We start from the raw sequence: 18,847 nt of genomic DNA, 5'->3' as shown, positions 1-18,847 counted from the left end.
GTTCTCACTTTAGTATATACCTGTTAATGCTGCTGTGTATACTATGTGTGTGATGTACATTCTTCTATTCTCATGACCTCACAGAATTCTGGTGATGGAGTGTTCTGTGTAGTCAGGAAACTGGCAGTTGGAGCTGGGAGGCGGCTGAGGCAGAAATAAATACCTGTCCTTCCTTCATTCTGGTCTGTGACCCGGTCATTAAACCACACAAAATGTTGTCCTACATGAACCCATGGAAAATTGTGGGCCATAGGTAGAGGTTGTGGCTAGTATGATGAAAGTCAGTGTTAAGTATCAGTCAGCAACACATTCACCTCGTTTATAGCTATTACACATTGTGCTCTTGGGGGATCAATTAGAGTTGGGCAATGACAGGGCCATCAAAGAATATACAATTTGAGTCACCTTTAACCAATCAATCAATCAATCAGTACATTTGTAGAGCGCGCTACTCACCCGTGAGGGTCTCAAGGCGCTGAAGGGAGGGGGGGTGCCGCTACTGCTCGAATAACCAGGTCTTGAGGTGTTTCCTGAAGGTGAGATGGTCCTGGGTCAGTCGTAGGTGTGCGAGGAGGGAGTTCCATGTCTTGGCTGCCAGGTAGGAGAACGATCTTCCTCCGGTGGTGGTTCTGCGAATCCGTGGGACGGTGGCGAGGGCGAGGTTGGTTGAGCGGAGCTGGCGGGTGGGGGTGTAGAACGAGAGGCGGTTGTTGAGGTATTCAGGGCCCATGTTGTGGAGCGCTTTGTGTGCGTGGGTGAGCAGCCTGAACGTGATCCTCTTGCAGACGGAGAGCCAGTGCAGGTTTCTCAGGTGGGTGAATATGTGGCTGTGGCGGGGGATGTCGAGGATGAGTCGTGCAGGGGCGTTCTGTATGCGTTGAAGGTGTTTCTGAAGTTTGGCTGTGGTTCCTGCGTATAGGGTGTTCCCGTAGTCCAGACGGTTGGTGACGAGAGCCTGGGTGACCGTCTTTCTGGTTTCGGTGGGGATCCACCTGAAGATCTTTCGGAGCATGCGCATGGTGTTCAAACATGCGGAAAAGACTGCGTTGACTTGCTTGGTCATCGTGAGGGAGGAGTCCAGGATGAATCCCAGGTTGCGTGCGTGGTCCGTGGGTGTCGGTGCGGTGCCCAGCGTCGTGGGCCACCAGGAGTCGACTCAGGCGGATGGGGATTGTTCGAGGACTATACCTTTGGGTAAACAGAGCAAGAGGTAGCAGAGCGGGTGTTAGTTAAGCTGATTCAATAAAGGAGTTATTTGCCCAACCTACAAAACGTCCAGTTTTATAATTATATATGCCATATTAATAGAGATAGTTAACAGGCAACCCCATTTAGGTGGTTTGTATAGCTGAAAATAGGAATCTAAGCAACAACAAAAAATAGGAAAAATACAGGTATTGCCAGCAAATATGGAAGATCCTGAATAAGGCCCTCTGAGAATGGAGCCACAAACCTGCGACTTTGGGCTAAAGAGTAACAAGATGTGCAATTATCCGATAAGACCATGTAATGAAGATTGGTTTCACTTTGTGACCAGGATGAACCCAGGATGGTGTGGAAGACGAGATCAAGATGATTTACTTTAAGATCTCAGGTGACAACTGATAATGCTGGTTGTTCAATGGTTCAAGTTTGATTTGGCTAGTAGTGAAAATTATCTCAATTTGTCAATCTTCTGATGACCTATGCAAAGGGAGTACACCTATATTCAGAATAACAAATCAACTATCAAAGTTGGCACTAAGTTTAACAATGACAGCCTCACTGAAGAGGCCAAGAACACGATAGGTAAGGGCATGAACTTTATTTTTCTGTTCTTGTGGCTTTATTCCAGGACATGGTTAAGTCATGTTGGTAGGGTGCAATGGAAAGCTTATGCTGCAGGTGTTTTAGCGCGTTACCTAATCTATATTGGTACAAATATCTATTCCCTCACCAGTGCGCTTATTAACATACTATTTACCATACTATTAATAAGCAATTATATCATATGCAAAAATATTATCGTAGAAAATCATATCTGGCATGTTTGCATAGGTTTGATTCTTATGCAGCAATCCCATGAACATGCATTGTAATGCAGATAAATGTAAAAGGTGTACATACTTGTAAAGAGTAGTTACATTGAGAGACGCGTTTTTTAAGCCCAGCATTCCTGATAGGTTGAATCCTGGAATCAAACCTGGAGTATCAATAACCTAAAAGACAGAAAGCAAGAAAAATTATAGATGGCCATTTATAAAATATTTAATGTAAGGTGTACAGGTGTCCTGGTGACAAAGTGTTCCATAGTGATTCCACAGTATGCAAGCTAATGTTACCATACACCTTTCCTAGGATATGTATTGAGCCAACAGCCATTTCATCACAACACCTGGGAGATGTAAGAGTTATATATGTGTGTGAGGTGAAGAGGATTATGGTAAACGTAATACCTGACTTACTTGGTTTGATTTTGCTTGTTTTCTATCTAATTTATGCTGTCTCACTCTTCTCCCCTTTATACTTGTTTCAGAAACTGGGCTGCATCCATTACCAAGAAAGTAGAGTTGGCTACAGCTCGACACCCATGCATTCTCCTGTGATAAGTGGTGACTAATACTGGACCAATAACTATAAGCAGCTCCACTTGAATTATGCAATTGTGCGACCACACCTTTTTTCGTATAATTCTAGATTGACTGCAATGGCCACATAAACCATCATCTGCTTTGTTTCTAGCTAAAACGGTTCAAAAGTTACTAAAAACTCAGCAACACATGTTGGAGCGCATTGGAAGGCCCTTCACAAAGGTTGACTGGTCAACTTTGTATTGCTTTTTGCTGAAGTGCAACCAATGTCCAAACACTGCCAACGAGTTAAAAATGAAAAACAGTGAAGTAATACGATCACAAAATCTGTTGCATTACGCAGCATAATTTGTGTTTTCTTGCCACATGGTTTACAAACACTGCTCCATAATTTGGCACACCCCGGCCGCATAATTCCAGTAACCAAGAGGAAAGTTATTCTATGACTGCCGCTGAGAACCAAAACAGAGTACAGCAAGCACTGCATTACTTTTTTTCAAGCTACATACTGCAATTTTCTAGTGAACGAAATGTAAATTACCAAGGAAAGCGTCGAAAGACAGGGACATTCGTCTGCAGCGCTATCACATAAAATTGCTGACTATATGACTCTGAGCGAAGTGCTCACTGCTGACATCTGTGTGATCTGCAGGTCATCATTTGGAATGCTTGCAGATCAATTTAGGATTTCATACTTCTCAAGAACATACATTGAGCCCCAATTAAATAAGTAGTAATAATGTAAGTAGTAACATATCTGCCTTAAACAGCAACAATTGTTAAATGAAATGACAGTACTAATAATGTAAATATTGAGCCTGTGATGATGATGAAGATTAATAATATTATAATCAAAGTTGCTGCCAGTTATTCATTATTAAATGGTGATTATTGTCGTTATTATCTTTATTATTATCATTATTATTGTTATGAAAGAGAGGAACCTTCCTTCAGTTAACACTTACCCACTATATATAATATAACAATTTAAGAGTCTTGCTTTTTTTGTAAATAAAGTCAGACAAGCACATCCTAATGCACAGTAATAACATAAAGATTCCTGAATAATCTTGCTTTACTGTATATTCTATGCTACCTCTACCAAATAGGTCACTTGCACTGCAAGCTGGTAGAATGATGAGCGGCTCAAGTGAAAGGACACAGGGCTTCCATGCAGCATTATAAACAAAGCACTGAAGAGGAGAGTGAAGGAATGGGAAAGTCATCAGTGCATGCCTGTCTGTCATCTGTCAACATCCTTTACTGATGTACGATGCCATTATCAGCAGTGCCAGTCACACTCTTGTATTAATTACTTTCCCCTTTCCTCGGTTATTGTCCAGTTATTACTAACGTGCTCTTCCACATGTTTCAAATGATAAATTACATTGGTGCATGGGCCATTTTATACGCATGGATCATTTCACTGAATTGAAAAGGTAACTATCACTACCTTTAGTACACCTACCAATTCGCTTCTTTTTAAATCCGGTTTAGAAACTATAGATTTTATAGCCACTTTCAAACAAGTTATTAATTTAATTTGTACATACGTTGGGGCGTGGCCAGGGCGAAGTCCCTCAAGAAAGAGTCTGGGCCCTCGCCGAGCCCGCAATCAATCGATTTTAGCCTAAAAAATGGGCCATTAGATGGGAAAAAAACTGAAGACAGAGGGGTAAAGCAGTCTAGCAACTTGAGTTGAAGCTGTGGACAAACAACACTAGGCGGTCAATGCAGCAGACCCTGGAAGAGTTGAATCTTATGACCTGGGGCTGGGGGAGCCCCAGGAGCAGGGAGATTTGAGAAGACCGCTGGAGTCCCACACAGAACAGATCAAGATAGGACTGCTCCATTGGCGACATTAAGACCTATTAAGAGGTAAGGCCATGCACCATCCCTCGGTATGAGTGAAGGCCTGCTCTTCCCCTCATGCCCATAGCTTCAGCAATATTGCACCCCACAGTGCATGAAGGGCAGCTCCAAGCATTAGAGGAAGTCTTCTCAGACTTCAGCCTTTTAGCGAGTCAGTCCATAGTAAAGAGCCAAGTCCCCAAAAGAGACTCTTAACTCCTACACTGATTTCTCACCGCTCAAGATGGCAGGAAACAATGGGAAGAATGTGACTCCAAAAAAACACCTCCTATAAAGCAGTGCTACAAATCCAAAAGGTTGACAATAACCAGGCTCAAAGAAGCTCTGATTGCCTAAAGAAATTCTAGTGGCAGAGTCGACAGATCCCCAGGCCCCTGTCATAAAAGAAGATATCTGAATACTTCTTCAAGAATTGAGGAAGGACTTGAAATCCCTGAGACAAGATCCCTGCAACAATTTCTGAAACAGACCATTCTTTCCAAAGGGTTGAACTCTGACGTGATCATGTAGAAGGTGGCCTGGCTGAACAACCAGTTTGGCCGGATGAACAGGCCCTTCAAATTAGAGCCGTAGCGCAAAAGCACCAAGCAATGACCCAAAAAATCGTTGAATTCAAAAACCATACACGGCGCAACAATGTGCGTGTTTGAGGCATCAACAAAGATATACCCAAGCAGGAACTAGCATCTCATATCCAGGCATTGTTCGCTCAGATGCTCCAATGTCCAGAAGGGCAAGTCATCCATTGGAGATCACACCCAAAAGTGATTTTAGCCTTTCTAAAATGCAAAAAACGGATGTGCGTACACAGGTTCACTACTTCCAAGACAAAGGGAAGATCCTCAACTAAGCTCTCAAACACAATCACATTCTTCAAAGATGTTTCTCCGCACACCCTGGCCAGATTAAGAGAGTTCAAGGAGAAATCAACTTACTTTCAATGCAAAAACAAATCTTCAGATAGAGGTAACCTTTGTGCCTACACTTTGGTCAAAGTTATAAACTTTGTTGTAAAAGATATACAAGAGCCACGCGAGATACTGGACATAACTGTACCATGGACACTGGATACTGAGGCTGACCGACCCCATTCAGTTAAAGAGGGGGGTGAATGGAACCAACTAAAAATCCTCAGCAGCATAGAAAAATAACTCTGTCTCCTCCATCATCAACGAGATAAAGATGGCACTCATCTGAACCTTGACATTTGCAAGGGAAGTTGGTGGGGGAGCACAGAGAAATGTTAATCAACTTACACAGAGAATGCCTACAAGAGGCTCCTTTTGAGATGATGGCATGGCAGTGGATGCGGCAACTCTTCTGACCAGGATATCCCTGGTTGTTCATGGACTCAACTCCCCAGTAAAACAACAAACTATCTTTCAGTGGGTCAGACAAAAAGAAGTTAATATAGCCCTCTTGGAGCAAACTCATTGTGTTACTGAGGACATAAAAAGATTACTTGTCCATTTCCATTCCAAATACAAAAACAAACCACGGGGTGGTCACCCCTTTGTCTCTGCAGGTTCCACAAGAGAGATATCAGAAGCTGAAAAAACTCACCTGGCAACCCGCAAGTTAATGGAGCAGATGCTGAAGGAAATCAGGGATCCTGAACAGAGGCCGTCGAAAGAAGCAGGAATGTGTCCATCAAGGGTTAAAAGGTAGATATATAGATTTTTAAGCAATTACAGGCATCACGGGTCATGGGGCATCTTTTATTCAACCGCACTTGAGAAAAAATGACTGAAAGTAGCATGGGCTTCTGGTGGAGGGGTGGGGGCAGACTAACACAGATAACTTTGAATACGAGACCGCTTAGGTTGAGTCAACTTAATATCCTTAACTCAAAATAGGAGTACAAATATTATCATATATAAACAACCTCCCACCATAAAAAGCATATCCATTCCCATGGATACTCAACAAGATATCTTTTCACGACCTGGCAGAAAGCAAAAATGTTAAATAAGTAATTGAGCAGTACTTCTCAATAAATAACAATGGGGCAATCTGATCCCACCATAAGGGATGCTGGCAAGGTGGTCATCCGAGGTGACTTGATATCTCATTCAGCCACTTTACAGCACTAGGCCAAATGCAAAAAAGATTAGCATTGCAACTCCTACATGCTGAACAGCACAACAAACAGGGTAGCTTGTTAAGAATAATAAGGGAGATGTGGTAACTGTGGGGAGAGTTGTTGCAGCTAGCCATGAGCGAGACATCACGGAAATGACTGTCTATTCAACAAAACTATTATCAGAGAGGCTGCTAGCATACAAATTAAAGCAACTCAAAGAGTTTGTGGATGAAAAGGTTAATAAACACACCACTAGAGAGGTACCATTTGATATTTTACGAGGTTTTATTCAGTGCTCCTTAAGTGTCAGCATCTACTCTCCCAAAAACCAAGGATCCTATCTCCCTGAATACATGACTTCACTGGAAGAAGAAATATCATTAGAAGAGGTGCAAGAGGCAATAAAAGACATTTCCAGCTGTAAAGCCCCCGGCCAGACGGCTTTCCCCTCTCTTTTTACAAAACATACACAAACATATTTGGCAAAACCCTTGAGGAGGGTATTTAATTATTTTTTAACATCACAGGTAGTCACAGCTTTTATGCAGCCATCCCATTTAATATTGTTGCTTATATCAGGCAGGAACCCTGCAGAATGTGGGTCTTACAGACCAATTGCACTCCTCAAATGCGACATAAAGCTGTTCACCTCCATCCTGGTAGGAGGAGTCCACGCACTCTGGCTCAAAATAATATCCACCCAAAAAGTAGGCTTTCTCAGAGGAAGGTAAGCTGGAGATAATATGAGACTAGCTTCTAATATCATTGAGGATGCTAATAAAAAAAAGATGCCAACTGTCCTCTCTCTTCATACAGAGAAGGCTTTTGACAGGGCCCACTACTGTCCTCTCACTTCATGCAGAGAAGGCTTTTGACAGGGTCGATTGGACATTCTTGTTTAAGGTCTTAGACAAAACATCTATGGGTGAGAAAATGAAAACATTCACCCATACATTTTTTGTCAGCTCTTCCATAAAATTAAAATAAATGATTTCGTTGCGTTTATCCTATTTGTGGTCAATTTCATGAAACATTTAGGGGTGGATGGAACTCGCAGAGTTACTTAAAATTTCAGCTCGATTCCACGGAGGTCCGCAGGTAAGTGGAATTCGGCACATCTCAGTGATTGCCAGAGAGTCCTGCTTCTTTCTGCTGCTCAAATAGATTTTCTGATTGAGTGGCAGCTTTCTCAACGTGAACGGTTGCACCCTGCCTCAACAACATGTGTTGTGGAATCTCACCAGGAGGCGTTCTAGCACCTGAAAATCGCGATAGAGGATGAAAATTCTTTCTCATGCTCGTCAACTTAACATTGGCAAGTCGCGTGCAAGAAAAATCTCTGCTACCCAGTGGTTGGCAGAGTTTTGAAGAAACTCCAGGCAAAACTCCGCCAGCCGATTAGAGTTTATCGCCCACTCCTAAAAACATTTTTCCCATTCCGAAAAAGGCAATTGAATTATTTCTAGTAGTGATGTGTATCCAAAGCTTACTTGTTAAAGGAACTCAGAGTCCAAACCTCTCTGTGTCATACAGCTGCTGTTAGGTAAGCTTTTATGTATTAAATTAAGCCTAAATATTTTACGTCTTGCTACTTTTACCCCTCAGGTGGAATACTGAGTTTGCTTTGGCAAAATATTGCACTAGATGTTTAACTTTTGAGAAATCCACTGCCCATTACTATCTTCAAGAACAATCGAAGGATATAGTTACTGAACCTGAACCGCTTGGTAAGATAACATTGCTCAGTTTCAATTTCATTGGACAGTGGAGGCATTTTATAGAGGGGGAAAGGGATTTGATTTGTAATGATGATGGGCTGCTTTTATGTATGGTATACATTTGTGTGATGAGGGGGCTTATGTGCATGATACTTTGCTTGCAATTTTGGATGTGCTTTTATGATTTTATCCCTGAGTTAAACGCAAAACAGGTCCAGCAATATTTATTGAATTACATTATACTATTGGTATAGAGGAATTGTGTTATATGCAATACATTAATAATTCTTTTAGTTAGTGAGGAGTTTAATGGATCTTATAACCTGAAATACAATATTTTTAATTGATTGATTGAACAGGTTTATTTTGATCAATCATACCCTTAAACAAGTTCATAAATATACACATCGAAATAACTCAGGGTACACACGTACAGCTAAAGACAGATTTAGACAAGACAAGTACTACTGTAAAAAAAGGCATGCAGCAGCATTGTGTTTAGATATAGGATTTACCTTAAATAGCTGTTGATTGTTCCATGGTTTGCATATTATTGTGTACGAGTTCCCACCGATTAAGAACAGTGCAAGAACCACGATCATGAGCAGCCAAGAGAAAATAAAGCTGAATCCGGCACCCCTGCGAGATAGAAAAGCACAGTCAAGGTTCAAACCTACATGTTAATAGTTGTTTGTTAGCCTGATGTATTCTATGCAACTATTATATGCAATTTGATTAACACAAATGGGAATGGAGCATTGGATGTATGCAGTACATGTGTCTTCAAACAATTTAAAAACAAAAGTGATGCTCCTTGGCAAGATAAGTAAGTATGTATTGACAGATTCTGGTAGGCACTTGTTGTAAACTGTAGAAAACTGGCAGTTACAGAAACCAAATTATTAGATTTAATAAGAAATTGGGAGGGAAAGTCGTACCTTCCATCGAGACAGTATGATGTCAGTGCCTGTTTTTTTGTTTAGGGAACATATCTCTGTCAGAACCCCATTCAGAGAGCCACGGAGCAAGCAAGAACTACTGGGGTCAACATAGGGGTAGAGGACTTTTACTGCTGATGTCCTAGGCCCCTAGCTACTATGGATCCTGAGCAACTTAGCCATGTACCCCTTCAGAACTTGAATCTCCGTGGTAGTACTGGTCGAGCAGTCCAAGGCATCTTGTAAAAGAGGCTAGCTCACAACTCAAAATATGTTCATCAGTATCAAGGTATGATTGTCCAATCAAATATTTGCATTTTTTGAAAAAAGGAGTTTTTAAATACTATTACAAAGTAGAATACGGCATTCATAAACAAGTTCCCTAAGGTCAGGTCTCTAGTGTTTTAACAGATGGGTTCCTGAGTCCCATTCCCCTCTCGCTAGTGACAGTGTTTATTCCTCATACAGTAAAGGCAACATTCAGGTAAAGCCTCACTAGTAGGCTGAGTCTCAGGAGTCCCACTCCGACCCTTATTGAGTTAAAAGTGTTCCAGTGCCAGAGCTTTTTATGGAAGTTCCTCCGGGTCGTCTGGCCCATAAATAGGCCTTGCCCACACAAGCAGGACTGCATAATCGAAGTCTCCAAGTGCGCCCCCTTACCGGGCACTGAAGCAGCAGCAGCTGTCTCCAGTGAGTTCCTCACAGGCTGCCCTGCAGGGGCAGTGATCGGGTGTCCTTGAGTTCCTCACACCCGGCCCTGTAGAGGGAGCAGCCGGGGGGGGAAGGAGGTGGTTCTTGCCGGTCATCTAAAACTATTTTCCGTGGAGGGTAATTTGACTCTCCTGGTGCTGGTCCTCAGTCATGACTTGGGCCTCCGCAGGTCACGTGGCAACCTCTTCCTCTCCATGATGGTCTCGACCAGGCCCCCTCCATGGTTTTTCCCAGTGGCCTCATCTGGCATACGGGTGGGGTCATCATCCTCACTCTACACAGGGGCTATGGGCCGATTGGCACACGAGCAATCATGATGGTAGCAACAACTGTCATATGGGGCCATTAAATTCATTCCACATGAGGGCTATTGCCCAATTGGCATGTCAGTAGTCTTCACGGAAACCCCACCTGGCATACGACACTGACTTCTTTCAGCACACAGGCTGTGACTCAATTGGTGCAAAAGCCAGTCTCCTTACACCCCGCACAGCCAGATTGTTTGCTTGACAGTTCACCATTATGGGGGTTTCGAGCTCCCCTTTTTATAGTCCATATCCAGACACCAAATGTGATTTAGAGTCTATATCTGAAGTCTATGTTGGGGTCTGCTTCCTTTTGAAGTGCTTCCTCCTCTGCCCTGCCCTTCCTCCAGAAATCAGTCTGTCACAGCAGAAGCAACTCCAAATCTGATAGCCCCACAACACAGGCCATGGGAGTGACTAGAGGTTCACTCCTGGATGTCAGCCACAGTGATGTGTGTATCAAACTGTTACCCCACGGCCTCAGCCCTTCTCCTTATGATTCTGTTATCATCCCCATCTCCTTCCTGAGATGTGCCCAGGCCCCTCTCTCTGAATTAAAGAGCACCCTTTGAGGTGTACAGGGGAAGCCTGGTTATCCCCTCTTCAGTGTGTCCTACCCCACTCACAAGAATGCAGCAATATGGAAATCTTCCTGGTGGATTCCTCTAAGTCCTCTTGTTTCACTGGGCAGCTGTGGATCTCCCAAAATGGAATCCAGAGTCAAGCATGTACTGTACTATTCACTGGCACACATACACCCAGCACATGCCTATAACATACATGCACTGCACAGCACTACATCTTCTATGTCTTGTACCATTCACAAGCACACATACACCCAGCATATGTATATTGCACATGCACACACTGCACATCACTACACACCAAACCGATGTAGGCCAAGGGTGAGTTAAGCACAGAGCAGAGGAACTTTAATTTGTTGGCTTCACTCTAGTGACACAGGTAAAATGGCTGTTCACACCTACTGATCACTACACGGTATCCTGCCACCCTGCACTCGTGCTGCTTAACCTTTGTAATGTAATGTGTCTTGTAAAGCGCAGTGCTGCCCTGAGGCGTCGTGGCGCTGTAGACCGCTGGGGAACCCGTCCTGGCTATCCCTGTGAGATGGTCCCTACTGGGTATCTCCAAGGTGAAACCAGGCATCCCCGGCGAATGTGGGGGGCCGTTGTAGAGATGAGGCAAGCTAATGCCCAGAGTTGCCGAGTGTGATCCCTGGTTAGAGTAGGCACCGAGGCGAGAATTATCGAGTCCGCTGACCCTGGTCCACGACCCTGCCGCGTCGGGAATTGAACCCTGGTCCCGGGCCGTTCTCTGCTTCCGGGTCTGCCGCCTCTAACCAGTGAGGCACACCACTCCACTTTGTCAAAGGCAGAAACCTTTCACTACTATCAGGATTGTGCTTTGGGAGCCCCTCCCGATCCAAAAAGACCGAATTTGATGAGCCTGTGTTAAGGGGCACACCCATGATCCGTGTTCGCCCATAACAACAAAAAATTAGCATTAGCGAACCAGACATAATTACAATTGGGGCACTCAGGGCAGGGGTGCACGTCCATCACCATGCAAGGTCTTTGGTGTTTGGATGCTGGAACGAAATCAGGTCCTTGGAAATAGAACAACTGTTGGTATACACATGTTAAGTCTTATCCAGTTTATCTGACATAAAATTGCTTTATCTCCTGCCTCTGCAGAGTGCTACAGAAAATTATTTTAGGTATTTCACGTTCATCAGTGGAGACTATTAAAGGTACTTAGTTTGAAGTTGATGATATTGCATTTATAAAAAGAGTTGTGGATTGTGCAGATAGATTTGGTCTCATTATGTCATTAACTGACGTGAAGATAAATAATAACAGAAGGTCAATCCCAAAGCATGGGTATAGTTTTGTGAAAGAGATCATGTTGCTACTTGGAACAAAGCCTTTTTTTACAGTGTACAAGGAGGACTTTGTCCATGGGCTTTTTTTATGTCCACTGACTCCTGTGGTTCATTGAAGATTCAAGCTTTATTTTACCAGGTAGTAATTTTAAACGTAGTTGGAACATGGAATGGTGTAGAATTTGTAGACCAGTGGGCCTAAAGGGAATCTATTATAATATAATGGGGTAACCCATAAATGTCCACGGACCTGGGTATCGATCGATATAGTAAACAGTTGGTCCTAGACTTATTTATACTACAGTTCCGTTGTAAAGGCATTCATAATTTGAAAAACACATTAGAGATGCATATCATTAGCATAGGGTCATGAATGCACACCAAGTTCACAAATATATAAATACTCACATCTTCAAAAGACAACAACGGCACTCACTATAACCTTGATAGTAACTGTTTTAATCTTCTATCACTGTTTGGTACATAGATCACCATACACTGGTACTGCAACACCCTCCAACAGAAAATAATGGTGGTAGAGACTTAAAATTAAACCCAATAGGAAATAATGTTAAATTAAAATAGTTACAAATATGAATGCATTTATTTTAATGTCAACATAATTATCTTTTTTATTTGGACATACGTTGATAACCTTTTTTTACTTTAAAAAACAATGTGCGAGTCACTTTTATTAAACTATAATTACATTTCTTTTAATTAATTCTATACCTCACTTATTATTAATACATAATATAATATATTCCGTAGGGTGATAGGCCTGTTGTACAATAATCCATCTGCGTGCCTCCTTGTTAATGGTGGCCTTTCGAACCCTTTTTCCATCTCTAGGGGAACACGGCAGGGATGCCCGCTTTCTCTCTTGCTTTTTGATTTTTACATTGAGCCCTTTGCGCAACATCTAAGGGAGGAGGTGACCATCAAACCTTTCTCCTATCAAGGTTGGATGAGGAAGGTAGCATTATAGGCCGATGACGTGCTTATTTTAACATCAGAGGTCACCACTGCACTCCCGGCTATCTTGAAATTGGCTCATGCCTTCGGACAAGTGTCGGGATATGAGATCAATGCAGCCAAGACTGAAATGCTGGTATGGAATGATGAGGACTCTGTAACAGAACTTCAAGCAGGCATTTCAATGCGATACATAGGCATGACGATAGTGACATTAATAAACTTGTCCAAGTCAACTTATCAGCCGTTGTCAAAGATTGCCGTAAGCTTCTTCAATCATGGTCGCATCTGCCCCTTTCATTATTAGGTAGAGCCAACCTCATTAAAATGTCGATCCTGCCTAAAATTTCTTTTCTATTTAATCCAATTCCTTTATACTTTGATCAAACTATTTTAGCCAAGTTCCAGTCCAACATCTCATCCTTTATCTGGAATAACCATCTTCCACGAATCGCCTGGAAAAAACTAAGACGGCGACGGGATAAAGGTGGCCTGGCGGCTCCAGACCTAAAGATCTATGCCTGGGCCTTTCAATTATCCCACTCTCGAATGCTGTTGAAAGGACCCTCAGCTTCTGGGGTGGGTCCAATGTTTGCAGCTATGTTGGATGGGGAAAGAATTAATCGTTCGGGTTTTCTTTTTAAATTTGGCAATCCTAAGTTTAAAAAAAAAAATCAAACTGAAGACTCTACAAGGTCTTGATAGAACTTGGACTGAAGTTATGAAATCTATAAAACAAAATTACTTTTGTGAAAAAACATTGCTGTGGGGGTTGCCTGAAAATCCTGCTTGGCTTGAAGACAGTCGAGCTATCCCTTTGAGAGGGGCAGGCCTGGAAGTTTGGGGATACCACTTTTATGAGGGGGATTTAGTCTCGTGGGAACATCTGCAAGTTAAGGTTGGCCCCAATCTTTCACGATTTAAATACTTATAGATTCTTAGCTGGACTTTACCCTATAAAACCTCTTCCGCTAACAGGAGTAAGTTCAAACTTGGAGGGCACAGCCCATTGGTATGTGATTTAGTAAACTTGGGTCCAGTTAAAAAAGAAGTGTTCAAGTGGTATAATCTCATTCTGGATGAGTCGGATGGAGACTTTGTTCTGCCGGAGTCGTTATGGGGTTCTGTCTTGATGGACCAGAATCTACAAGATCTTTGGATGACTTCTTTTGAACTTCTATGGAACATTGTCAAGCCTTCCTGGTTACGCAGGAATCATATTTTTACCCTTCATAGGGCATACTACTCCCCTCTCAGGTTGTCTAAATTTTCGGGAGGAGAGTCAGTGTCTTGTGCTAAATGCGGGTTGATTGCTTCATCAGATATACATGTTTTTTGAATGCCCTCAGTTAGCCACATTTTGGGAGGAGATCAGCAACTCCCTCACATGGTCATTGGGAAGACTTGTCACTATAGATCTGCCCATGGTGTTATTTGCTGTTCTAGAAGGTGTACAAAGTCCAGCTAGGTGCCTAGTATGTTATGCAATTCTGCTTTTAAGAAGGGAGATCTGTAGGAAATGGAAAGACTCTTCACCTCCTACCTTCAGAGATTGGCAAACTTCAGTCCAGCAGACCTCATGTACCGATCAGGCTAGATCTGGTAATCAGAGTAAAAGGGCGTTCTGCTATTTATTATTTTGGCTTCATTGATTTATCCGGGGTTTTTTTTTCCCCCGGTCCAATGATTGATCTCCTATGGTGCCTCTAAAGCTTGCCCCAGTGGAACAGCCGTTATCCGGTTCATGCCCGGCCCCAACTGGCTGCCAACTACCCCAAGGTTTGCCGCAGATTGGTAAATCATGGACTTTGTGCCTTCTTGGAATACAGTTGACAGCTGAGGGATAGATGGCCCCCACTATATTTGTGTCCCTTCCAGTTTTTCAGATAAACTGAGACAGCTGCTCTCTGTAAATTCCTTTTGGCACTTTGTCTACATGGTGGTTATGAGGACACAAAAAAAACACAAAAAAAGAAATATATATATATATATTCTACTTTAGGTGGAATTTCTTTCAAATTGAACTTCAGAATTTTTTTCAAAAAATTCAAAATGATTACTTTTTACATTTAAATTAAGTTACTAATGCTGTAGATTTGTTTTTATTTTGTTCTACATTCAAAATAAATATACAAACATTTATTTACAATGATATTTACATAAAAAATGTTTCAGGTTTTCTTTTGTTAAATAAACTTTTTAAAACTTTTTTCTATATTTTACCAAAGGGAGATCTCCGACACCACCATTTGGGCAGCTGCTGGGGCATGCACTTCTGAAACCCTGCAGTAACTTTGTCCATCTCTAGTTTCTATACAGCAATCCATTTCGAGAATAGAGATCAGCATACTTTGTTAAAGCTGAGTTTACTGAAGTACAAGCAGGCTACTTATTTTTGACCCCATTTGGAATGTTTGTCATGTGCTTTCTGAATGCAGAACCCTATATTTATGTGTTACCATGGCCTAACGCCCTCCAGTATAGAAAGCCTTTTAATAAGCCTGCAAAGATGTTTCTGTACTGCTTGGGTACGGAATGGAAATTCAAAGATTGCATAACCTTCGATTGTGCTCAGACTTTCAGCCTTTGGGCCATTTTGCCTTACGTACTCCACCTCAAGAGCAGGTTCATTGTACTTATTTGACCTCTACAAGAAGTGTTGCATCATCTGGGAGAACAATGTCTTAAAAAGATGGCACCATGTTGCCCCTTTATTCAAAGCCTAGGGTTTACTCTGAAATCCCTTTGTTCCTTTGTAGCTTTTTCCATTTTATATGAACCAACATACATAGCCACATAATCATTAAAATAAAGTTGGAGGTTATGTTGTATTTAAGGCCTAGAAGGTGCTAAGATATTTTTTAAGTACCTTACTTTAACTAACCTATCTTTCTGCTGTAGTGTAAATATAGAGCTAATATTTTCAAAGGCTACACCTTTGACTGGACACTGATTTTACAGAGTGTGATTACTTTGCCATACTGCGTGTGAACACCAGACCTACCTACAATCAATTCCTGGAGTTTGTCTAGATTACAGATCCAGTTTACTGTGAGAAATTAAGGCTTAATAAAGGAAATCCAATTGAAAGACAGTAACAGGTAAGGTATTGGGACACCACAAATAAACAGAAATACCCATCAAGGATATTGCCCAATAACTTCTGACCGCTGATGAACTTCTGAAAAAGTCTCTCAATCAAAAAAATTAAGATCTTGGTCATTGACAGTATTTGGCAAGATCATGGTGGTTTTCCTGGGTCTTGCTCAATAACGTGTACCGTAGACTACATGGAGGGAGCAAGACCGTCTGATAAATCAGGATCGCCTCTGATTGACTCCTCTGATTTAGTTTTAGATGTGAGATGTCTATCAAGCAACTTAAGACAGCCTTCTAAGCTAAAATAGGCACTGCATTGGTGCAATGAGCCTGTATTTCGGTGTTAAACAGAATGTATCAATCTCGATGTTGCTGAAAGCTCTTGTTTTTGAAGAAATCCCTAGGCTTTGCTAAATGTTCTTGAATAAGGCTTTTTTGATTGAACTGATAATACAAAGTCCTGTTAGCAGGAGTGGTCCTTCCTAAATATGCGATTACACTTGAGCACAGAAAAAGTGAAATCTATTTCAAACAGGAGGAGGAATTATTCGGAGTCAAAGTAAACCCGAAATCACTTGATTCATTAATTATATGGCTAAATATTGTGCTTTTTTTGGTGACTCTCACACTTTTTGCTTTTTTTAAATAGCTGTGAAGAATGTCACTGACTTAAGTGTTAACACTCATGCTAAAAATAGGAGCTAATGTACTGTTAAAGGATTAGGTTATGACCCAAATGAATTCAGTGTCCTGCAAAGTTTGTTTATGTGTTTCAAGCTTTGTTGTGATGTTCACTTCTTGCTTATCATTGTGTATAATATAGGCAGATTTTAAGATGTTCATGGACAAAAATTCAATACATGGCCAGATAAAAATTTCCTTTGTCGAATCTTTTGAGTCTATCATTTAAATAACACAAAAACGAGGTTTTTTTCCAGGGAGAAGAACTGCATTGCAATTACATTGTGGTGGGGAATACACGAAGGATGTACACAAATATCGAAGGGTACTGGGCACACATACTGTAGAGCACATGTCTTGCATGGATGACAGGCACGGCGTCCCTCCTTGTAATCTTTCTTTAGATATTGTTTTTTATTTGTACAGCTGGTAATGTACTATAATTTACTTTGGGCTGTTTTAAAAAATGATGTTTGTTACCTTTTTCAAAATGTTGAAACACATAAGCCAAAAGCAAGAATGACTAAAATGGACTGAAGTCAACATAGAGAGCTAGATGTAGGAACATGCGTCCTTCTACTTCAAACATGTTTTAAACATGTGTGCTTCTACTTTAAACAAGTTCTAAACATGTCCTTCTATTGAGTGACAAAATCCCCACGTTAAATGTATTCGCTGTTGATTGCTGGGGATAGAATTCAGTAAACTTCATATATGGAGAGTGAAAGTAAAAGCACGTTATGTTGTCCATTGCACCGACCAAGTTTTAAGGGAAAGTACTTGTTTTTGTTTGTCGAACGCATTAAAGAGCTGTCCAGGAGAGCAGAGCTCTATATACTTACTTCCCAGATTACTATGATGGGGCCTGGCACATGCCAGGAGCTCCTTCTTATTCACCCACAACTGGGCAGACACCGATACACCCTACCAACAATAATCATCCATCTCATGCTGCCCCAAGGAGCAGTTCATACATGAGGAAGTACCCTATAGGGTTGTATGGCACTATATCAAGTTTGTTAATTTCAATCTGCAATAATATCACACCCACTACATTGACCAAACACTATTGCACAGTAAATAGATATTTACTATTCTTAATGCCACACATACTTACAATAGGAGCTATGTATAAGAGAACTGAAGAACAGGGAAGATATACTTAACTTTCGATATGGTAGTAGTAGGCCAATGTAGCAGATACTATAATATTGCATGTCATATATAACATGCGATATAGTGACCACCCTAGCCCATAAAGAGTTAATCCTGTTGTTCCAGATGCCTAAAATATGGAAAATTGACCCCTGTGTGACTGCTGAAATCACGCCTGCTTAACTTTGGACTGCAGAGTGGGTGCGATTGAAATGTACAGTAAACGTCAATCATCACTTTGCCTAGCAACAACCATGCCATAATCCAAAATGCAGTCAGTGGAGTGACCCAGAGCAATGTTTGCATGGGTGAACTCATTTGAAAATGTATACAATATATTTAGATGTGTGCAATCGTTTAGTGAGTAGGCCTATATAATTAGATCCAAGTTCATAAATGGTTTTCCATAACTGTCTCCTAGGTGTGCAAATAGTTCTATTTATGATTGACTCCCAGAATGAACATTTGCAGATTTTTCCAACGAACAGTGTGTGAGAGGGGAGAGAGCAGCTAAGAAAGGAGACTTATTGCCTTGCATGTGCATCCCTACACATTTGGGAGTAGTTTGTGTTGAGGTTTTCAATAGTGGGTCCTCCCCCAAGAAATAACAATCAACACTTGTTGTTCAAAAGGCAGTGATGTCTTCTCCCAGGGTGAGAAATGCAAGACAACACCCACATTTTTACTTATGGCAAGGGGAAGTTTTCTCCACTAGGAAATATATTTTCCACGCTATGAAATGTAGGAAAAATAATTACATTTGCAAGTGCACATTTACGTTACACTTACTAATGCGCATTGTCCATAACACCTGATAGCATGAACTTCGCAACAGGA

The 18,847-nt window shown here is 41.6% G+C and overlaps 1 protein-coding gene across 2 annotated transcripts in view; it reads right to left on the bottom strand.

The window, feature by feature from the left end:
* Positions 1–18,847, bottom strand: part of LOC147711924 (prominin-1-A-like) — a 487,531-nt gene that overhangs the window by 92,898 nt on the left and 375,786 nt on the right. For both annotated transcript variants that reach the window (XM_086922649.1, XM_086922650.1), the window contains exons 13-14: positions 8,759–8,882; positions 2,107–2,198 (exon numbers count right to left, since the gene is read on the bottom strand). In XM_086922649.1, the coding sequence (XP_086778775.1) occupies positions 2,107–2,198; positions 8,759–8,882 (216 nt within the window). The remainder of the gene's footprint in view (positions 1–2,106; positions 2,199–8,758; positions 8,883–18,847) is intronic.

This window comes from Lissotriton vulgaris, chromosome 5, assembly GCF_964263255.1.
Source record: "Lissotriton vulgaris chromosome 5, aLisVul1.2, whole genome shotgun sequence".
Classification (NCBI taxonomy): domain Eukaryota; kingdom Metazoa; phylum Chordata; class Amphibia; order Caudata; family Salamandridae; genus Lissotriton; species Lissotriton vulgaris.
This window is presented reverse-complemented; position numbering and strand designations above follow the sequence as displayed.